Source organism: Pteronotus mesoamericanus, unplaced genomic scaffold (genome assembly GCF_021234165.1).
Source record: "Pteronotus mesoamericanus isolate MK-2021 breed Mesoamerican mustached bat unplaced genomic scaffold, CSHL_Meso_final contig_25, whole genome shotgun sequence".
NCBI classification, from domain to species: domain Eukaryota; kingdom Metazoa; phylum Chordata; class Mammalia; order Chiroptera; family Mormoopidae; genus Pteronotus; species Pteronotus mesoamericanus.
The window spans coordinates 18,863,806-18,880,750 of record NW_026555105.1 but is presented as its reverse complement, the minus strand read 5'-3'; the positions used below and the strand labels follow the sequence as shown (position 1 = coordinate 18,880,750).

The following is a 16,945-nucleotide window of genomic DNA, read 5'->3' as shown; positions in this document are numbered from 1 at the left end:
CAACTTTGGACATACATCTTCATGCATTTGTGAATAAATTCCTGATAGTGATTTTGCAGGTCAAAGAGCAAAGGTGGGTTTAAAAAAGATTAATTATCTACTGCAAAAAATAATTGTTATATGCATACAATGCAATATTTAAAAACTACAAAAAGGCATAGAATGAAAAGGAATTCCCTGTCTACCTTAGCCCACTTCCCTATTCCATGAACAATTGCTTTCAGGAAGTGTTCTTTTTCAATATATTTTGTCATCATTTCAGACTTCCAGAGAAGTTATAAGAATAGTACAAAGAATTCCCACAGATATTCTTCACCCAGACTTCTTAAATGTTAATTTTTTTACGACATTTGCTTTATTCTCTTCTGAGCCTTTTGAAAAGAATTTGCCAACATAATGCTCTTTTATCTTTCTCTAGTGTGTATTTGCTAAAAATCAAGGATAACCTCTTATATAGGCATGGAGTAGTTATCAAAATCAGGAATTTAAATCAATACACTTCTGTTACCTAATCTACAGACCTTACTAAAAAATTTCCAATTGTTCCACTAACATCCTTCATAGACAAAGAAAATAAAATTTCGTTTCTGGCCCAGGATCCAATCCAGGACCACACATTTCATTCAGTTGTCATTTCTCTAGTCTGCTCAGGGCTGGAACAGGTCCTCATTCTGTCTTAGTCTTTCATGACATTGATATTTTTGAAGAGTATAGATAGGCCAGTTATTCTGTGGAATGCTTTTGGTTTGGATTTATCTAGATCCAAGATTGGCACCTTCAGCAGGAATACCACAAGGTGATGCTGTGCCCTTCTCAGTCTATCAGGAGATACATGACGTTGCCTTACCCCATTTCCGGGGGTATCACCTTGGATGACTTAGTTAGGGTAATGTTTCTGGCAGGGAGTTTTAACTTCAAGTTACTTCCCACGCAAACCTATGGCTCCTTACCGCTGAAGCTGGTGTGATCCCGGTCCTCTCCTCCAACCAGCTTGGAGGTTCCTGCCCTTTTGGTAGCTCTTTTCCCACCCCACCTCCTCTTTCTTACTTGCTGCGGAGGCATTTAGCCTGTTTTCAGTATGTGGTCTAAGAGTGTCCCCTAGGCCCCCTCAATGGGTGCAGCCTGCCCACGGTTTCCCATGGTGGCCTTGGTATACAGATGGCAGGGCCCATGTTTTTGTTTTTGGCATTAATTGCCTACTTACCTTAGAAATTACTCACTGGTACTGCATCATGAACGGGTTTATTTGCTGGCAGATGTTTTCATGGTGGGGAGACAATGGGGTCCTCTTCAGGTTTGTGGCCTGCAACTGCTGTTTTGAACACATGTTGGCCACAGCGATATAAAGACTGTTTACAGTAAAGAACATGCCTATTTTTAAGATTTTATTTATTTATTTTTAGAGGGGAAGGGAGGGAGAAAAGGAGAGAAACATCAATGTGTGGTTGCCTCTTGCCTGCCCCCCACTGGGGACCTGGCCTGCAACCCAGGCATGTGCCCTGACCGGGAATGAAACCAGAGACCCTTTGGTTTGCAGAGCTGGCACTCAATCCACGGAGCCACGCCAGCCAGGGCTCTCATGACAGTCTTAAGAATGAACACGGAGGCAGGACAATTTGGGATTCCCACCCCATTTTATAGATGGGGAAACTGAGGGTCAGAGAAGGGAAAGAGCCAGGCCTGGATCCTTGTCATGTAACGGATTCATTGGTGGTCAGAGCAGTTTGTGAAAAGGACAGATATGGCCCCTGTCTCCAGAGCCCACTGGCTGGTAGGGGAGACAGATAATACTCAAGTAAGCAAACAAATAAAATAATTCTGGGTAATAAATACTAAGAAGAAAATAAATCTGGGCGATATAATAGGAAGGGGGTTGGCAGAAGGCAACTTGAGACAGGGTGGTCAGGGAGGGCCTCTTTGAGGAAGTGACATTTGAGCTGAGACATGAAGGATGAGAAGGTGCTACCCAGGGGAAGATTTAGGGAAGAGTGTTTCCAATCGTAGAGACAGCAAGTGCAAAGGCCCCAAGTAGGATCAGGCTTGGTGTGTTTGAGTTACATTAAGGAGGCCAGACGGCTAGATCAGAGTGAGCGAGCTGGGCAATGGATAAAGATGAACTCTGAGAGGTAGAAGCGGATCAGGCCAGTAGGGTCTCTAGACCAAGATGGGGACTTTTAAGTAAGAGTGTGTCATGGTCTGATTTTTATTTTTTTTAATCTTTTTTTAAAAGGTTTTATTTATTTATTTTCAGAGAGAGGATAAGGGAGGGAGAAAAGGAGAGAAACATCAATGTGTGAGGGAAACGTCAGTTGGTTGCTTTTCGCATGCCCCCAACCAGGGACCTGACCTGCACCCCAGGCATGTCCCCTGACTGGGAATCACACAGACGACCTTTCAGTTCACAGGCTGGCACTCAATCCACTGAGCCGTACCAGCCAGGGCTGATTTTGGTTGTTAAAGGCACTGCTGCCTCCCCTGTGGGTAATGGACCTTATAGAGGGTAGGGTGGGACAGGGAGGCCATTGAGGAGGCTACTGCACATGTCCCAGTGAGAGAGAATGGCAGATGGCAGCTTGGACTAGGATGGAGACAGTGGTTAGAGAGAAGAGTAGACTAATGTGAGGATGAATTAAATACAGGGTTTTGCCTTCTACTGTTGACCCTGGGGGAGGTGAGTGGCTGATTCCTGGGCCTGCTGGGCTAGTCCAGCTCCCACACACTGCTCTCTCACTTCTGCTTTTTCCTATTTAGATGCGTCAAATGTGTCAACAAATACTCTACCCCTGAGGCCCTGGAACACCACCTACAGACCGCCACTCACAACTTCCCCTGCCCGCACTGCCAAAAGGTGGGTACCGCTGCAACAATAATGGGCAAGAGGTGGTGGACTGAAAACCTCACTTTTTCCTTCTCCCCTCCTCTCCTCCTACTCCCATCCTACTACATACAGGCAAAGCTTGGTGCTATCTCCACAGATGGCACTTCATCTTTGAAGAGTAAGGCTCTGCCTGGCCCGTATTACCCATCATGCACCACACGTGGCCATCTGGGACTGCTACTGAGCTGGGCCAGACCAGGCCATGCTGGGTTGACATGGGATGAGGCCTCTCTTAGGCCCAGGCCCAGCATCTGAACAGCAGCCCTCAGTTTCCTGTTATTGTCCTTGTGATTATTGGTTCCTTTTAGCAAATCTGGAGAGCCTCTTTGAAGCCTGCCCCTCAATATCAAATATCCAGGCCATGTTCCAATTTCCAGTTGTCTCAAAACATCATAATTTTTGTCAAGTTTGTTTGCTTAAATCAGGTCTATATATCGCAGTTGGTTGATATGAAGAAAGTTTCTTTTAATATATAGGTTCCCCACATCATTGATCCTTTTTCCCCTGTTTTTTCATCCTGTGGAGTTCTCTAAAGTCTGGATTTTGTTGACTATAGCCCCTTGGGGTGTTTAACTTATTTTCTTTGTTCTGTTCATTTTCTTACAACCTTACATGGCAGATTTTCCAGGACAACCCTGGTTTTGCTTCAACCTAGTTGTAGGTGTTTCTAATTGTGTAGATTAGTTTTGAGCTTTGGAATTTGTGATCCAAGTAAAAGGTATCATTAATTGAGCAAGAACCATGTGCCCGATACTGTTCAGAGCACTCTAAGCAAGTTGACTCATTTTACCCTAGGAGAGAGGCATATTTTTATTCTTCCATTTTATAGGTGGGAAACCAAGGCACAGAAAGGTCACCCAGTTAGGAAATGGTAGGGCTAATTAGTGTTGGGGCCATTGGATCTGTGCCCTTGACCACTTCTCTGTACCATGTGAATGAAAAAAAAAATGAATGGCTTCTGTTTTTTCTGGTTCTTTATTACCTTTTCATTCATTTCTTTAGTTATTTGTTCATTTTTTTCATTTATTCTTTTACTTGTCAGTCATTTGTCTCAGACCCTGTGGTGGGGAATACAAGCCCCCTTCTGTCCTCTTGGAGAGCCCATGTAAGCAAAGGGCTGTAATTCAGTGGGTTAAATGCTGACTTTAAAATTTTGGGTCTGTGTTCAAGGGTGGAATTTACTTTGCCTGGTGTGGCAATGTGAAGTCAGAGAGGGCTTGACAGAAATAGTGACATCTGAGTTAAGTCTTGAAGGGTGACTAGGAGTTTGTCAGGTCAAGATAGAAAGGCCCTCTGGGTAGAAAAAACAGCCTGGGCAGAAGTTCAGAACAGGCATGTTTTGACTGGACTTGTGGGTGAGTAGTGGCAGCTGTATGTTCTAAGTGCCGTGCCTGACATTGCGGGCCCTGACCCCTGGTCAGCAGGAAGAAGGTTACTTCCATAAGGAAAGGCTGGAAATTCGGGGCCACTTGAGCTCGCTGTGGCAAGGGCCGGTAAGTCATTCCTGAAGCCGACTCCTTTCTTCTGCCAGGTGTTTACTTGCGAACGCTACCTGCGGCGTCACCTGCCCACACATGGCAGTGGGGGCCGGTTCAAGTGCCAGGTGTGCAAGAAGTTCTTCCGGCGGGAGCACTACCTCAAACTGCATGCTCACATCCACTCAGGTGGGTGCCCAGCTCCCCACCAACTCCGGCCTGCTCCACCTCCCCCATCCCCAACGCCTTCTTTGTTCTCCTTCCCACCCCTCTCTAGCTTTCCTTTGCCCTCTTCCCCATCCCTCTCCTGCCCTCTTTTCCGCCCATCTCTCCCTTGGCCCCCTACCAACCTGCCTCCTCAATTGATCAAGGGGTTCCCACCACCTCCAGAGCAGAGACCAGCCTCTGGGAGCTGGAGGGGTTCTTTCGGCTCTGCCCTTGAGTGTCAGTTCTCTCAGGCCCTTTGGAGGCCCTGGGCGTGGGGGCGCTTTTCTTACCACAGAATTAGCACTAAATCTGCACAAAACCCCTGCTCTTTGGTTCCCCAGTCTAGACACATGGCTTTTTTTTTTTAATGTTTATAATTTTTTTAATTAGATGAAAAATTCTTGTTTTCTTTTTTATTGAAAAGGATCAAAAGATTGAAGAAACCTTAGGAGAAAATCCCTGACAATACAAAAGCATATATAATGAGAATAAACCCTCCTTTCACTTCAGATGGACAATCCAAATGCTTCTCCATTTTTTTAACTATGACCTATGGTAAAAAATACACTTTATATTGCAATTCATGAAACACATCTATATAGATAGAATATACTGAAACAAAAGTTTCACAAAACAGTTCTTTCTGTTCAGTTTTAGTTGTTAAAATAACCACCAACAGCTTGTGATTCCCAGTTTGTAGTTTGAAAAATACTCCTACCAAAGGGCACAGCTCGTCTCACCAAAGACAATAGCTATTAGTGGCATAGCCTGCATCATTCTGGTTTTATTTTACATCATTATTTTCACACAAATGAACATGTAATATAATTCTATTATGTACCTTTTTTCTTCACTTATCAATATACCTTGCAGATTATCCTCTATAGCACCTTTTTTTCAGCTTCATAGTATTCTGCATTTACGCTCTTTCATTTAACCAGCTTCCTATAGATAGACACACATTATTTTTCAGCTATTAGTTTGTACACACAATGCTGTGTGGGTCCCTTGGCAAGCTTTTGGTAGTACACCTGCAACGTATATTCCATTCCTAGCAGTGGGAGTGCTAGGTTAAAATGTATATGCAGTACTAAGTTTTAGCTTGGGATGCTGAAAAAGTTCTGGGGATGCATGATGGTGATGGTTGCACAACAGTGTGAATGCCACTGAGCTGTACACTTAAAGATAGTTCAAATGGTAAAGTTTATATTAGGTATATCTTACAATAAAGGAAGAAAGAGGGTATATCCATTGGTAATTTTGACAGGTATTACCAAACTACTACCTCTTAAAAATTATTAGTCAAAAGTGATACATGCACTGTGGCTGGTGTAGCTCAGTCGGTTGAGCATCGGCCTGCGAACCAAAAGGTTGCTCGTTCAATTCCTGGTCAGGGCCCATGCCTGAGTGGCAGGCCAGTCTCTGGTTGGGGACGTGCAAGAGGCAACTGATTGGCTGTCTCTCTCACATCAATGTTTCTCTCCATCTCTTTCTCCCTCCCTTCCCCTTTTTGTGAAAAAATAAAATCTTGGAAAAAAAAGTAATACATGCTTATTGTAAAAAAATGGAAGCAGTACAGACGAAGTACATAAAGTCAAATGTTAAATTCCCTCTTCGAACCCTAACTGTTGTGGACAGTTTGGCATGTACCATCCCCTACTCTGCTTTCTGCATATTCTGAGTATATACAAACATATATGGTTTGGGCTCTTTTGGAGTATGGGGATTGTATTTTTTCCTCACAAAAATGGGGATTGTATTAAGCTATTCTGCAGCTTTCTTTTCCCCTTAGCAATATGTCTAGGAGAGGCTTCCAGATCAAGAAACACAGATGATCTTAATCTTTCTAATGACTACAGAGCCTTCCCTTGTAAGGACCAGAATTTCCTTCATCACTGGGTTGACGGTGGTATTTTTCAAAAGAACTCTATTTATTCCAGAGGGAGAATTGAGAGGAAATAAAGGCAGGAAATCCAAACGGCCCAGCAACAGCCCTTTCCTAAGGGCAGGTTGTGACCCCTGACTGACCCCTGTCACAGGAGAGCTGCCCCCACCCCCAGTGGTCTTGCAGCAGGACAGTCTGGGGCTACAGAGGCAGTCTCTGGATCACACTGCTGGGCTAGAATCTTAGCTCCCCCAACCACTAGATATAGACCATGAACTACAGTTTTCTTATCTATAAAATGGAATAGTAGTAGTTACCTGGTGGTTAATTGAAAGGATCCAATTGGATAAGATGTAATTACTCCCTCCCCCATGGAGGACCTCATTTCACCAAATGCCATGACTGCCCACCCTGTCACTTGACCCACCTTAGTCTCATCTTAGACTCTTCCTTTCTTACACGCCACAGCCAATCCCTTGGCAAGGGCTGCCAGTTCCACGTTCTGAACATAGCCTGTACTTGACCTCTTGCCCATTTCTTGTACCGGCATCCTTCCTTTCTCCCTCTCCACCCCCTTCAGTCTATTGTCTACACACAACCGGAGGGAGCCTATAAAACTCTTCAGTCAGATCCTGTCCTTCCTCTGCTCAGCGCCCCCCCGCCCCACATCCCCCGCCCCCCCCCGCCCCGCCCCGGTGGCTTCTCATCTGGCTCAGAGTAAAAGCTGAAATCCTTCCTTGGCCTTCTAGGTCCTCCCTCTTGGGCCAGGAAGCCTCACTGACCTCATCTTCTGCCTCATTCTCCATCCCCCTACTCAGTTCCAGCCACACTAGCATCCCTATTGTTACACAGACACCCTCAGTGCCCCCTCCTCGCCTTCTGTCTGGGACCCTCGCTCCCAGATTTCCACATGGCTCATTCCCTTATACCTCAGGTTTCACCTCACACGTTGCCCTCAGGGAGTTCTTTCCTGACCACCCTATCTCAGTTGGCTCCCTCTTCTTGGCAAAATAAGACCAAGGAGGACATGAGGAATGAGAGTGGCTATTTTCTCTGAGGCCACTTCTCTAGAGGAGCTGCTGCCCTCTAGTAGGAATCCTTGAACCCCATGTTCAGGCTCCATGTCATGGGATCTGCATCACCATTGTCTGCGCCTTCTTCTACAGGTGAGAAGCCCTACAAATGCTCAGTGTGTGAGTCCGCATTCAACCGCAAAGACAAACTGAAGAGACACATGTTGATCCATGAGCCATTCAAGAAATACAAATGCCCCTTCTTGTGAGTAGAGACTGACGTGGAGGGGGTGCTGGTTTACCCAGTGGTGGGACAGAAAGGTGTCAGTCAGGTCTGAGGACTGAAGGCTCCCTCCTTTTACCTTGTCCGGGGGCCCCCCTACTGGCTTCACTCCCCACCCTGCCTTTTTGCCTGACCACTAGGATAAACAGGGTCATCATGCCCAGGGCTAGCAGATAGGCCAGCAAGAGGGTCCTGAACTTGGTGAGCACCCCTTGACCGGTGGCTCTGTGTTCTAGGACACACACAGGCTGCAGTAAGGAGTTCAACCGACCAGATAAGCTGAAGGCTCATATCCTCTCCCACTCTGGTAAGTGGCTCTCAGACCTGCCGGGAGGGTCTGGTTCAGCTTAAGCTCCCTGGGGCAGGCTCCCCAGACACATCCCATGGGGCTTATTATCCCTGTCTGGTACATCCCAGCCAACAGACTTTTGCTCATGTGAGCCATGAGCCAGGCCTATGTTAGGGTCCTTGGGGTGCTCAGAAGTGAGTCAGACATAGTTCGCCAGGCTGAGGGGGAAGCTGACCTGAGAGAAGATAACTAAATCAGAGAGATTCCAAGTATGGTAAAGGTGTGGATCGGGTGGAGGGAGGTCAGTTTCTGACTGGGCCCAAGATGAGGCCAGGAAGATTCTTTGGTCTTCTCGGCAGAGCTGGGCAGTTGGGGTGTGGATCCAGGGGTCTCCACACCACTCCTTAGTTACTTGGGGTCTTCACGAAGCTTCCCCAGAGCAGTGTGGCTGGCTTTCCACATACTGTTCATTCTAGAACAGGGTTTCTCAACTTTGGCACCATTGATTTTGGGGGCCAGATCATTTGTTTTCGTAGGGGGCTGCCCTGTGCACTGCAGGATGTTTAGTAGCATCTCTGGCCTCTACCCAGTAGATGTCAGTGGCATCTCCCAAGACCACATTCGAGGCAACCAGAAATGTCTCCAGGAGTCAAGCCAAAAGTCTCCTAGGAGGTAGAGTCATCCCTGATTGAGAACCACTGCTTTACAGAAAGGATTTAGTGGCTAAAGAAAGTTTGGAAACAGAGTAGATCAGAGACTTGGAGACAGAAGGCCTGGGTTTGAGTTTTGACACTGCCACTTGCCTCAGCCAAATCTCCGCCCCTCTCTAAGCCGGGAGAGCTGAGGGGGCTATGGCTCAGGCTGAGTGTGGGCTGGAGTTGACTCCATCTGCACGTGGAGACACCAGTGATTTATTCAGTGAGTGACTATTGAGAACCTACCATGTGTGAGGCACTGGGCGTGCTGTGGGGGAATCAGACAGGCAGAATCCCACCCTGCCCACCTAGGGAAGCTTTGATTTAGTAGCAGAGATCGAAAATGAACAGCAGACAAGTAAGTACGTAGCAACAAAGTATGCTGAGTGCAAAGATGGAGATAAATAGGGTGATGGGGCAGAGAGTGAAGAGAGGAGGTGACATGAAAAGAGCCAGGAAATGGCTTCCAGGGTGAGGGAGCAGCAAATGCAAAGCCTTGAGGCAGGGATGGGACTCGGGGTGTCTGAGACAAGGAAAGGCAGAGAGAGGCCTGGAGCTCAGAGAACAAAGCATGGGGAGGAAGGGGATGGTGCAAAGAGGGGCAGGGGTGGGCAGACTGCGTGGGGCTTTGTGGAAAACTTGGGTAATCATTTAAGGCTTTGGAGCAGGGAATATCATGATCCTTTAAGTGGTTTATGGAGCTGTCACTAGCTGCCCTGTAGGGAATGGTCTTAGGGGGCTGGCATGAGAGAGGCAGACCAGAAAGGAGAGAGATGATGGACCTGGGAAAGTTAGCCAGGGTTTGGTGGCTGAACATACTGTTCCAGGCAGAGGGAAACAGCAGGCGCAAAGGCTGGGAAGCAGGAACCAGCTCGATGCATTTGGGAAGAGCGAGTGTGGCTGGCACTGAGTGGCTGGGAGGAGGTGAGAGATGAGAACTGGAGGTAGCACAGATGCTTGTAGGAAAGCCAAGGGACTGGGTTTTATTCCAAGTGCAGAATAAAGGGTCCGGGCGCTTCTCATTGACTTCCCCTCCCACCCAGGCATGAAGCTCCACAAGTGCGCCCTGTGCAGCAAGTCCTTCAGCCGCCGCGCCCATCTCGCCGAACACCAGCGTGCCCACACGGGCAACTACAAGTTCCGCTGTGCTGGCTGCGCCAAGGGCTTTTCCCGCCACAAATACCTCAAGGATCACCGCTGTCGCCTCGGCCCCCAAAAGGATAAGGACCTGCAAGCCCGGAGACCCTCCCGGAGGAGGGCGGCTCCCCGCAGTGGTAGCAGTGGTGGGCACAAGGCGGTGACCCCCATGCCTGACCCACTGGGGCTGGAGGAGTTGAAGGACACGGGGACTGGGCCAGTGCCCGAGGCTGCCCCAGGCAAGCCGCCCTTCTCGGAGCCAGACGCCGTGCTTTCTATCGTAGTGGGTGGCACGGTGGGCAGTGACCCTGAGCTGGTAGTGCCTGGGCATGCCGAAGGCCTGGGCCCCAACCTGGCACTGGCAGAGCTGCAGGCAGGGGCTGACGGCCCCTGTGCCATGCTTGCTGTGCCTGTCTACATCCAGGCCACGGAGTGATGGACCCGTGGCGTTTGCTCCATGGCCCAGCCTGACGCTCACCCTTGGGTCTACAGCCTCTGGGGCCGTCTAGAGATCCTTCCCAGTGGAAGCGAGCTGTCAGCGGAAAACCTTTCGGAATGTCACTTATAAACCCTGGCCGTGACCACCCTGCTGTATCCCCTATCCTTCTGGAAAGCTCTGTAGCATTCTGGGACCTGGGGCAGGGCTGCCTGTGGCTCCCAGGCAGGGGCGATGGCAAGATAGATGGCTGAGCCTGAGCGGCCCAGGGTCTGGCTGGGTCCAGGCTTGTGGTTGGGCTGCCTGACAAAGAAGACAGGGTAGTCCTGCCCACCCGCTCTGGGCTGCCTGCGGGGCAGCCTGACATGGTCAGGGCCCTTATCTGCTGTTCCGTTTTACCTACGGTTCCTCACAGCATCCCCACATGAATCTGTGATGTAGGCATTTAGGAGGCACTCGAATGACGTGGTGAGAGTGCAGCTCTCAGCCCGGTCTGGCTCCAAATCCAAGCGCGATCACTCACTTGCTGTGTGACCTCGGGTAAGTCACTTCACCTCTCTAAGCCCTGTGTTCCTCATCTGTGCAGTGAGGCTTATGACAATACTACCTCATAGGGCTGTCATGGGGATCTGGCCTGATGAAATATGCAAAGGGTTCACATAGTGCCTGGCACTTGGAAAGTGCTCAATAAATGTTTTTATCAAAATGTGTACCCACGTGGCTCAGGCCGTAGCTTTGGCAGTCCCTATGTGGCAGAATTCTCCCCTCCAAAGTGCGTGGGGGCTGAGGGCTTCATGGACCGTCACATAGGACTGTGCTGCCCCATTAGCCATGGAGAGGTTTTGTGTTCCCAGAATGACTATTTCAGAACATAGCCCTTGGAAATACCCAGCGGGAGTTTCTGCTTGCTTTTAAAATTGCAGGTCCTTGGGTCTCGCCTCCAAACCCTTTGGAATCAGAAACTCTGACTAGAGCCAGAGGTCCATCTTGAGCAGGCCTCTGGGTGGCCACAGATGCCCCTGCATCAGCGTTCCCTTCCCCATCCCCAGCAGTCCAGGGCGGAGCAAACCAGGCTCATTGGTGGGCAGGGAGAGAGAAAAGGGGCCTTGGCTGAGTTTCCTCATTTATTTTCACAATCACCCTTCTGGGCCACACTGCCTCAGCTACAGGAGAGAAAACTGAGGCTCGAGAAGGGACAGGGCAGGAAGTTGGAGAACTGTTGGACTCAGTTTGGTACATTAGTTTCCTTGAAGGGCTGACACATTGCTCTGACTTCAGTGCTGGGGCCTAGGGCTAGAGCTCAGAGCAAGCCCAACTTAACCACAGCCTCAGGACGGGTAGGACGCAGTGGGAGGGGCAAATGAGGCGGTAGTGCACAGCTGAGGGGTGAGGGCTATAAGTGTACCCAGCCCTCATAAAAGTCAGAGGAGGGATTGATAAAGATAGGATGTCTCTTTGGAGGCAGTGGCATTTGAGCTGGGCCTTCATACAGAGTGTTTTCACACATGGATAGTTAGGGGAAGGCAAGGTATGAGCAATGACTTCAAGGTATGACAATGGAAGGCCTGTTGTATTCCTGTGCCAGTGAATGCACCAGGGTGACCAGAGATTTGGATGCAGTGGGTAGATTATGATAATTGCTGACATGTTCAAGCCTCCACATGGATGTATTATAGGCACTATACTAAGCCTTTTATTTCATATTACCTCAGCCCCGTTAGGTGAGAATTGTTACTTTTCTTATTTTACAGATGAGGAAGCAGAGGCACAGAGAGGCAAAGTTCTTTGCCCAAGCTCATACAGTTAGTAAGTCACAGAGCTGGGATTCAGGCTGGGGAGGCTTGTCTCCATGTGATGTTAGCCACTTTGCTCTGTTGAAATATGGGTTGATATTGAAGCAGAGATCCTTGGATGTTGGGTTAAGGAATTTGAACTTTATTCTCTATGTAATGGATGAGTCATAGGAGGCAGTAAACATTTTTAAAACTTGTGACATTAAAGGAAATGTTAAAAACCGCATTTTCATCCTAATACAACTATTTATATTTCTGCCTCTTCCTGCCAGTGTACACATGCATGCACATTTACCAGAATCATGAGGATTAATGTGCATTAGGCACTTATGCTGTGCTTGGCATGTCTTAAGCACTTCAAAGTAGGTGATGTTTTTAATCACATTTTACAGCTGAGATGAGGCAACAGGCTCAGTTAGGTTAAGCAACCCCAAGTCATGCAGCAGTAGGTGGTGGAGCCAGGTCACAGAACATATCAAAATCAGGTATGACATTTAACAGATGCAGAGTTGGACTACAGGGAACAAGGCTAGGGCAATTCTGAGGTTCCCATAGCTGAACATTTCCTAGGTTGACATATGGGGGAATATCGAAGCCCAAGAGGGGAACACTCTTAGTCAAAGATCACCCAGTACCCCAGGTTCTCTTACAGAGCCCCAAGGTACTGGACAGAATATAGTGTGAAGGAGCTGTCCTAGACATCCAGAGTCCCACAGATTTTGGCATCTGGAAGAGCTGATGCCCTGCTCCTGAATCCTGGCCCTGCCCCTTCCTGGCTGTGTGACTGTGCAAGGCACTACACCTGTCTGAACCTCCCTGTCCTCATATGTCAAATGAGGAGAATAAATTGTACCTACCCAATGAAGTTGTCACAATTCAGAGAGAGAATTCAGGTATAGATCACAAATTGGCAGCTCATAGGTTGATTCCAGCCTACAGAGAAACTTTGTTTACTTTTCAGTGTTAAAAAGTGAGCCAACATTTAGAAATAATGAAATTTAAAACCTACTGCAGTGGTGAAAAGTGAGATGCATTCTCTCTGTGTTAAGAACAAGACAAGGATGCCTTCCATCATGACACCAACATTTTGACGGAGGCCAAGCCAAAGCAACAAATCAAGAAAAGGAGTAAATGGTATAAGGGTCAGAAAGGGTAAAATAATAGCAAGTACACTGAAATAATAGCAAGATCAATATATAAAAATTTACTGTGTTCCTATACTCAGAAGCAATTAGGAAATTTAATTAAAATTGGGAGGTCTTACCTAAAAGTCTGGATTTCTGATTTCTAAATTTAAAATTGGGGTATTTCACGGTGGGGCAGCAGTCAGGTAAAGCTGCTAGCCAGGCCCTTTCGGTGGGCACATGCATTCCATATGTCTATAGTTATTCTTCACTGTTGTGTCCCATTGCAGCTAAATGTCACTTACTACTAACTGTACTTACATTGATTTGTCTTAGAGAATTATTTCTCATTTCCCATGTCTCTCCAAAGTGGGAAAACAAGATGGCTATAGAGGATCATATGATTTTTTTTTTGTGTTCCTGGACCACTTTACTCATCCATTTTACTCTCTGGACTTTGTAGGTATGTGACTTGGGGAACCCTGTAAGTCCTGTTTCCTTTTCTTCCTTCCCTTTCCAGTCCTCTGTCTGCCTCTGCCTCTCAGCTAGCTGGTCTCAATGTCTCTACCAATAAATGTGGGGAGTTGAGTTGTGGCTAACTTTACTGTCTACTAAGCACCAAGCACTGTGTTCTATGCCTTATTTACCTATCAGTAAGTCCTCAAGACACCCCTTGGAAGTAAGCTCTTTTTATGCTCAGTTTACAAATGGGGAAACCAAGGCTCAGAGAAGTGTAGCAGCCTGCCCAAGGACTCAGCCAGAATGTGTGGAGCTGGGCTTCAAACCCAGGATTCCAAAGTTCCTGCCTTGTTTTAGGATTGCTAAAGCCCTCACCTGCTCTCGTGAACTGGGGTTTTATTTGGAACTACTTTGGGGCTCCAACCGCTGTCCATCTCCTTGGCCACCACTACCCTGTCCAGGCTGCCAACCTCTTTTGCATGGGTAACTGTAACAGCCCTCCCTTTGGCCTCCCTAATTTCCCCTACCATGATCCATTTTCTTGACAGCAGCCCAAGGGATCTTTCTAGAACCTAAATCGGATTGTGCCACTTTCTTGTTTAAAATCCTCTAGTGGCTTTTGATCTCTCCCAGAATGAACTATAATGTTTTCTCTGTGGATTTCAAGGTTCTACATGATGCTACCCTCATCTACCGCTCTTTTCTTCTCTCCAGCCACACCTGCCCTCTTGCTGCTCCTCCATCAGACAAGCTAGTTCCTGCCTTGGGGCCTTGGAACTTGCTGTTCCCTCTTTCTACAGTGATTTTTCCCCTGAATTTTCATATGGCTGGCTCTCTCACTCCATTCACCTTTGTCCAAAATTCATTCCCTCTGAGAGGCCCTCCCTGGCCAATGCGTCTAAAATAGCTCCCGTCACACTCTCATTCCTTACACTGCTTCGTTTTTTAAAAATATTTTAAAGATTTTATTTATTTATTTTTAGAGAGAGGGGAAGGAAGGGAGAAAGAGAGGGAGAGAAACAATGTGAGAAACATTCATTGGTTGCCTTTCACATACCCCTAGCTGGGGACCTGGCCTGCGACTCAGGCACATGCCCTGAGAGGGAATCTAACTGGTGACCTCTCTGTGTGGCAGGATGCCACCCAACCCAATGGGCCACACAGGTCAGGGCCGCTTCATTTTTATTCATCATCCTTGACATTATATTAGACATTTTTTTATTGTCTGTTTCCTTCATTAAAAACAAAAGGTCCACAAGGACAAGGCCTTTTGTTTGTGCACTGATAATTTTATAGTGCCTAGCACTGCCCAGGAATTGCTTGATCGATATTTGTTGAATGAGTAATCATTCAACAAACAACAACAGCACTTTGAGAGAATGAGGCCCACTCTACCCATCCCCTTCTCCTATCCTGCAGAGGTCAAGGGTGAGATTTTTCCCAGTAAGAATCTGCCATGTAGGCTGAGAAACGCTGACCCAAAGCCCTGGAAGTTAATGTCTGATATAAAGGAAACTTCCATTTTAAGAGGGAGCTGAAAATATCTGGGACAGATGACAGAGGCGGTGGCTTAGAAGTCTCAGTTGACAGAGCAAGTATCCTGTGTGGCCCAGGAGAACTGGTTGGGCCAGTTTTATCTCCGCTGGGGAGGAAGGAGTGGAAGTGGCAATTACAGGTGCTCCCAAACCCCAGGGCTGCCAGCAAGTGACCCTCATGGATTCTCAAGGACCTGAACGGTCAGGGAGGTTAGCAGATTCCACTTCCGGTTTGGGAGTGACCCCCTACTCGCCTAGGGTGGTTGGTTTATGGTTGGGCACAGAACCCTGAGGCAGGAGGCAGAAGCCCAACTTTAGTCTTGAGCCTTTTTTAAAAATCAGAATAAACAGGCCCAAAAAGGAAAGGGTCTTATCCAAGATTTCATCATAGCAAGAAAGGGTCCAGACCCAGTTCTTCTGCCCCCCAGGTAACGTCTACCTCAATCCATTAATTCATTTTACAAAGATTTATTGAGCACCTATTAAATACTAAGTATAGTTCTGGCATTGATGATGCATTGTAAACCAAACAGTGATCTGTGGAGATTCCCTGTGGAAGAAGCAGAAGATAAACAACAAAGTAAATATGCAAATTATATAATATGTTAGAAGTTGATGAGTGTTGTAGAAAAGAAAAAATAGAGGACAGTAGAGGTTTTGGAAATGTGGGATGAGAAGCAAATTGCAAAATTGTATGTGATGGCCTGAAAAGCCTCACTGAGAAGTAAACAGTTGGCCCTCTAGGGCACAGCACCTGCTGTGTGGCCTGAGCATGCTTTGATGAATGGGTATGGCATTGGTCCTGTAACGCCCAAAACTCAAGGGCAGGGGCCCCTCCAGTGCACAGTCTCCCCCCACTCCCCACTTACCCCTCTTAGGTTCTGTCAGGTCCCTCCAGCCCTGTTCCTCAGGGAGGTTATACCTGCTCCCAGGCCCATCATGCTTCATTTATTTATGGGTTTGTGTGTGTATCTCTCTGCATTCATTCTCAGTGTACTATTACAAATAGTCCTGATGCAGCCTCAAAATTCTCCACCCAGCAATCCAAGTGGCCCACACCAACTGATGGGGGGTGGTAATTAAGATTAAATCTGAGCATTCTGTTATCAGATTTAAAACATCTTGGGAGCCAAGATGCTTTTCTGGGCTCCCAAAGTTATGACAGAGGCTTCACTATCACCCTCAGTTTATGCGCCTGCGATATGACTGATGGTGGTAAGGCCTGCAGGGTCTGCCTATTTATATAGTCTTTGAGTCACGGCTCAAGCCCAGCAAGTGTTTTGCTACCTGTATGCCTGGTTGCAGCATGACAGATAAGAGGGAAAAGGGCAGATTGCTTAGATGTGGAGAGGTCATTGTACCCATAAGGTGGCTTTATTGAAGTCTCCTTGCTTTTTTTTTTTCTTTTGATAAAAACATTGCAATGTCTCAATTATACAACAAACGCAAGTGTGACTTATGTTTTACAATTTATGCTCCTGTGAATTCTTGCATGTCTCTCACATTTGAAAATTTTCTTCTGTCATGGGAAGTTGGGTGAAATGAACTCTCCCATCCTCTGAGGACGGCTACCTATATATGCAGGCTGAGACTGTGACGGATTACAAAAACAGCAACATTGGAGGTGGGTTTTTATTCACATATAGATCAATAGTCTGGGGAAGAGACAAGACTCATGTGAAATAATAGAGAAAAAGTTGAGCTAAGCTGTTGTTTATTTGAAACTCTGTTCCCAA

The 16,945-nt window shown here is 47.2% G+C and overlaps 1 protein-coding gene across 2 annotated transcripts in view; it reads left to right on the top strand.

The window, feature by feature from the left end:
- The window catches only part of ZNF341 (zinc finger protein 341), a 43,706-nt gene extending 30,435 nt beyond the window's left edge, over positions 1–13,271 (top strand). For both annotated transcript variants that reach the window (XM_054573875.1, XM_054573876.1), the window contains 5 exons: positions 2,752–2,848; positions 4,410–4,542; positions 7,612–7,723; positions 7,978–8,048; positions 9,769–13,271. In XM_054573875.1, the coding sequence (XP_054429850.1) occupies positions 2,752–2,848; positions 4,410–4,542; positions 7,612–7,723; positions 7,978–8,048; positions 9,769–10,298 (943 nt within the window). In that variant the 3' untranslated portion in view covers positions 10,299–13,271. The remainder of the gene's footprint in view (positions 1–2,751; positions 2,849–4,409; positions 4,543–7,611; positions 7,724–7,977; positions 8,049–9,768) is intronic.
- The last annotated feature ends 3,674 nt before the right edge of the window (positions 13,272–16,945 follow it).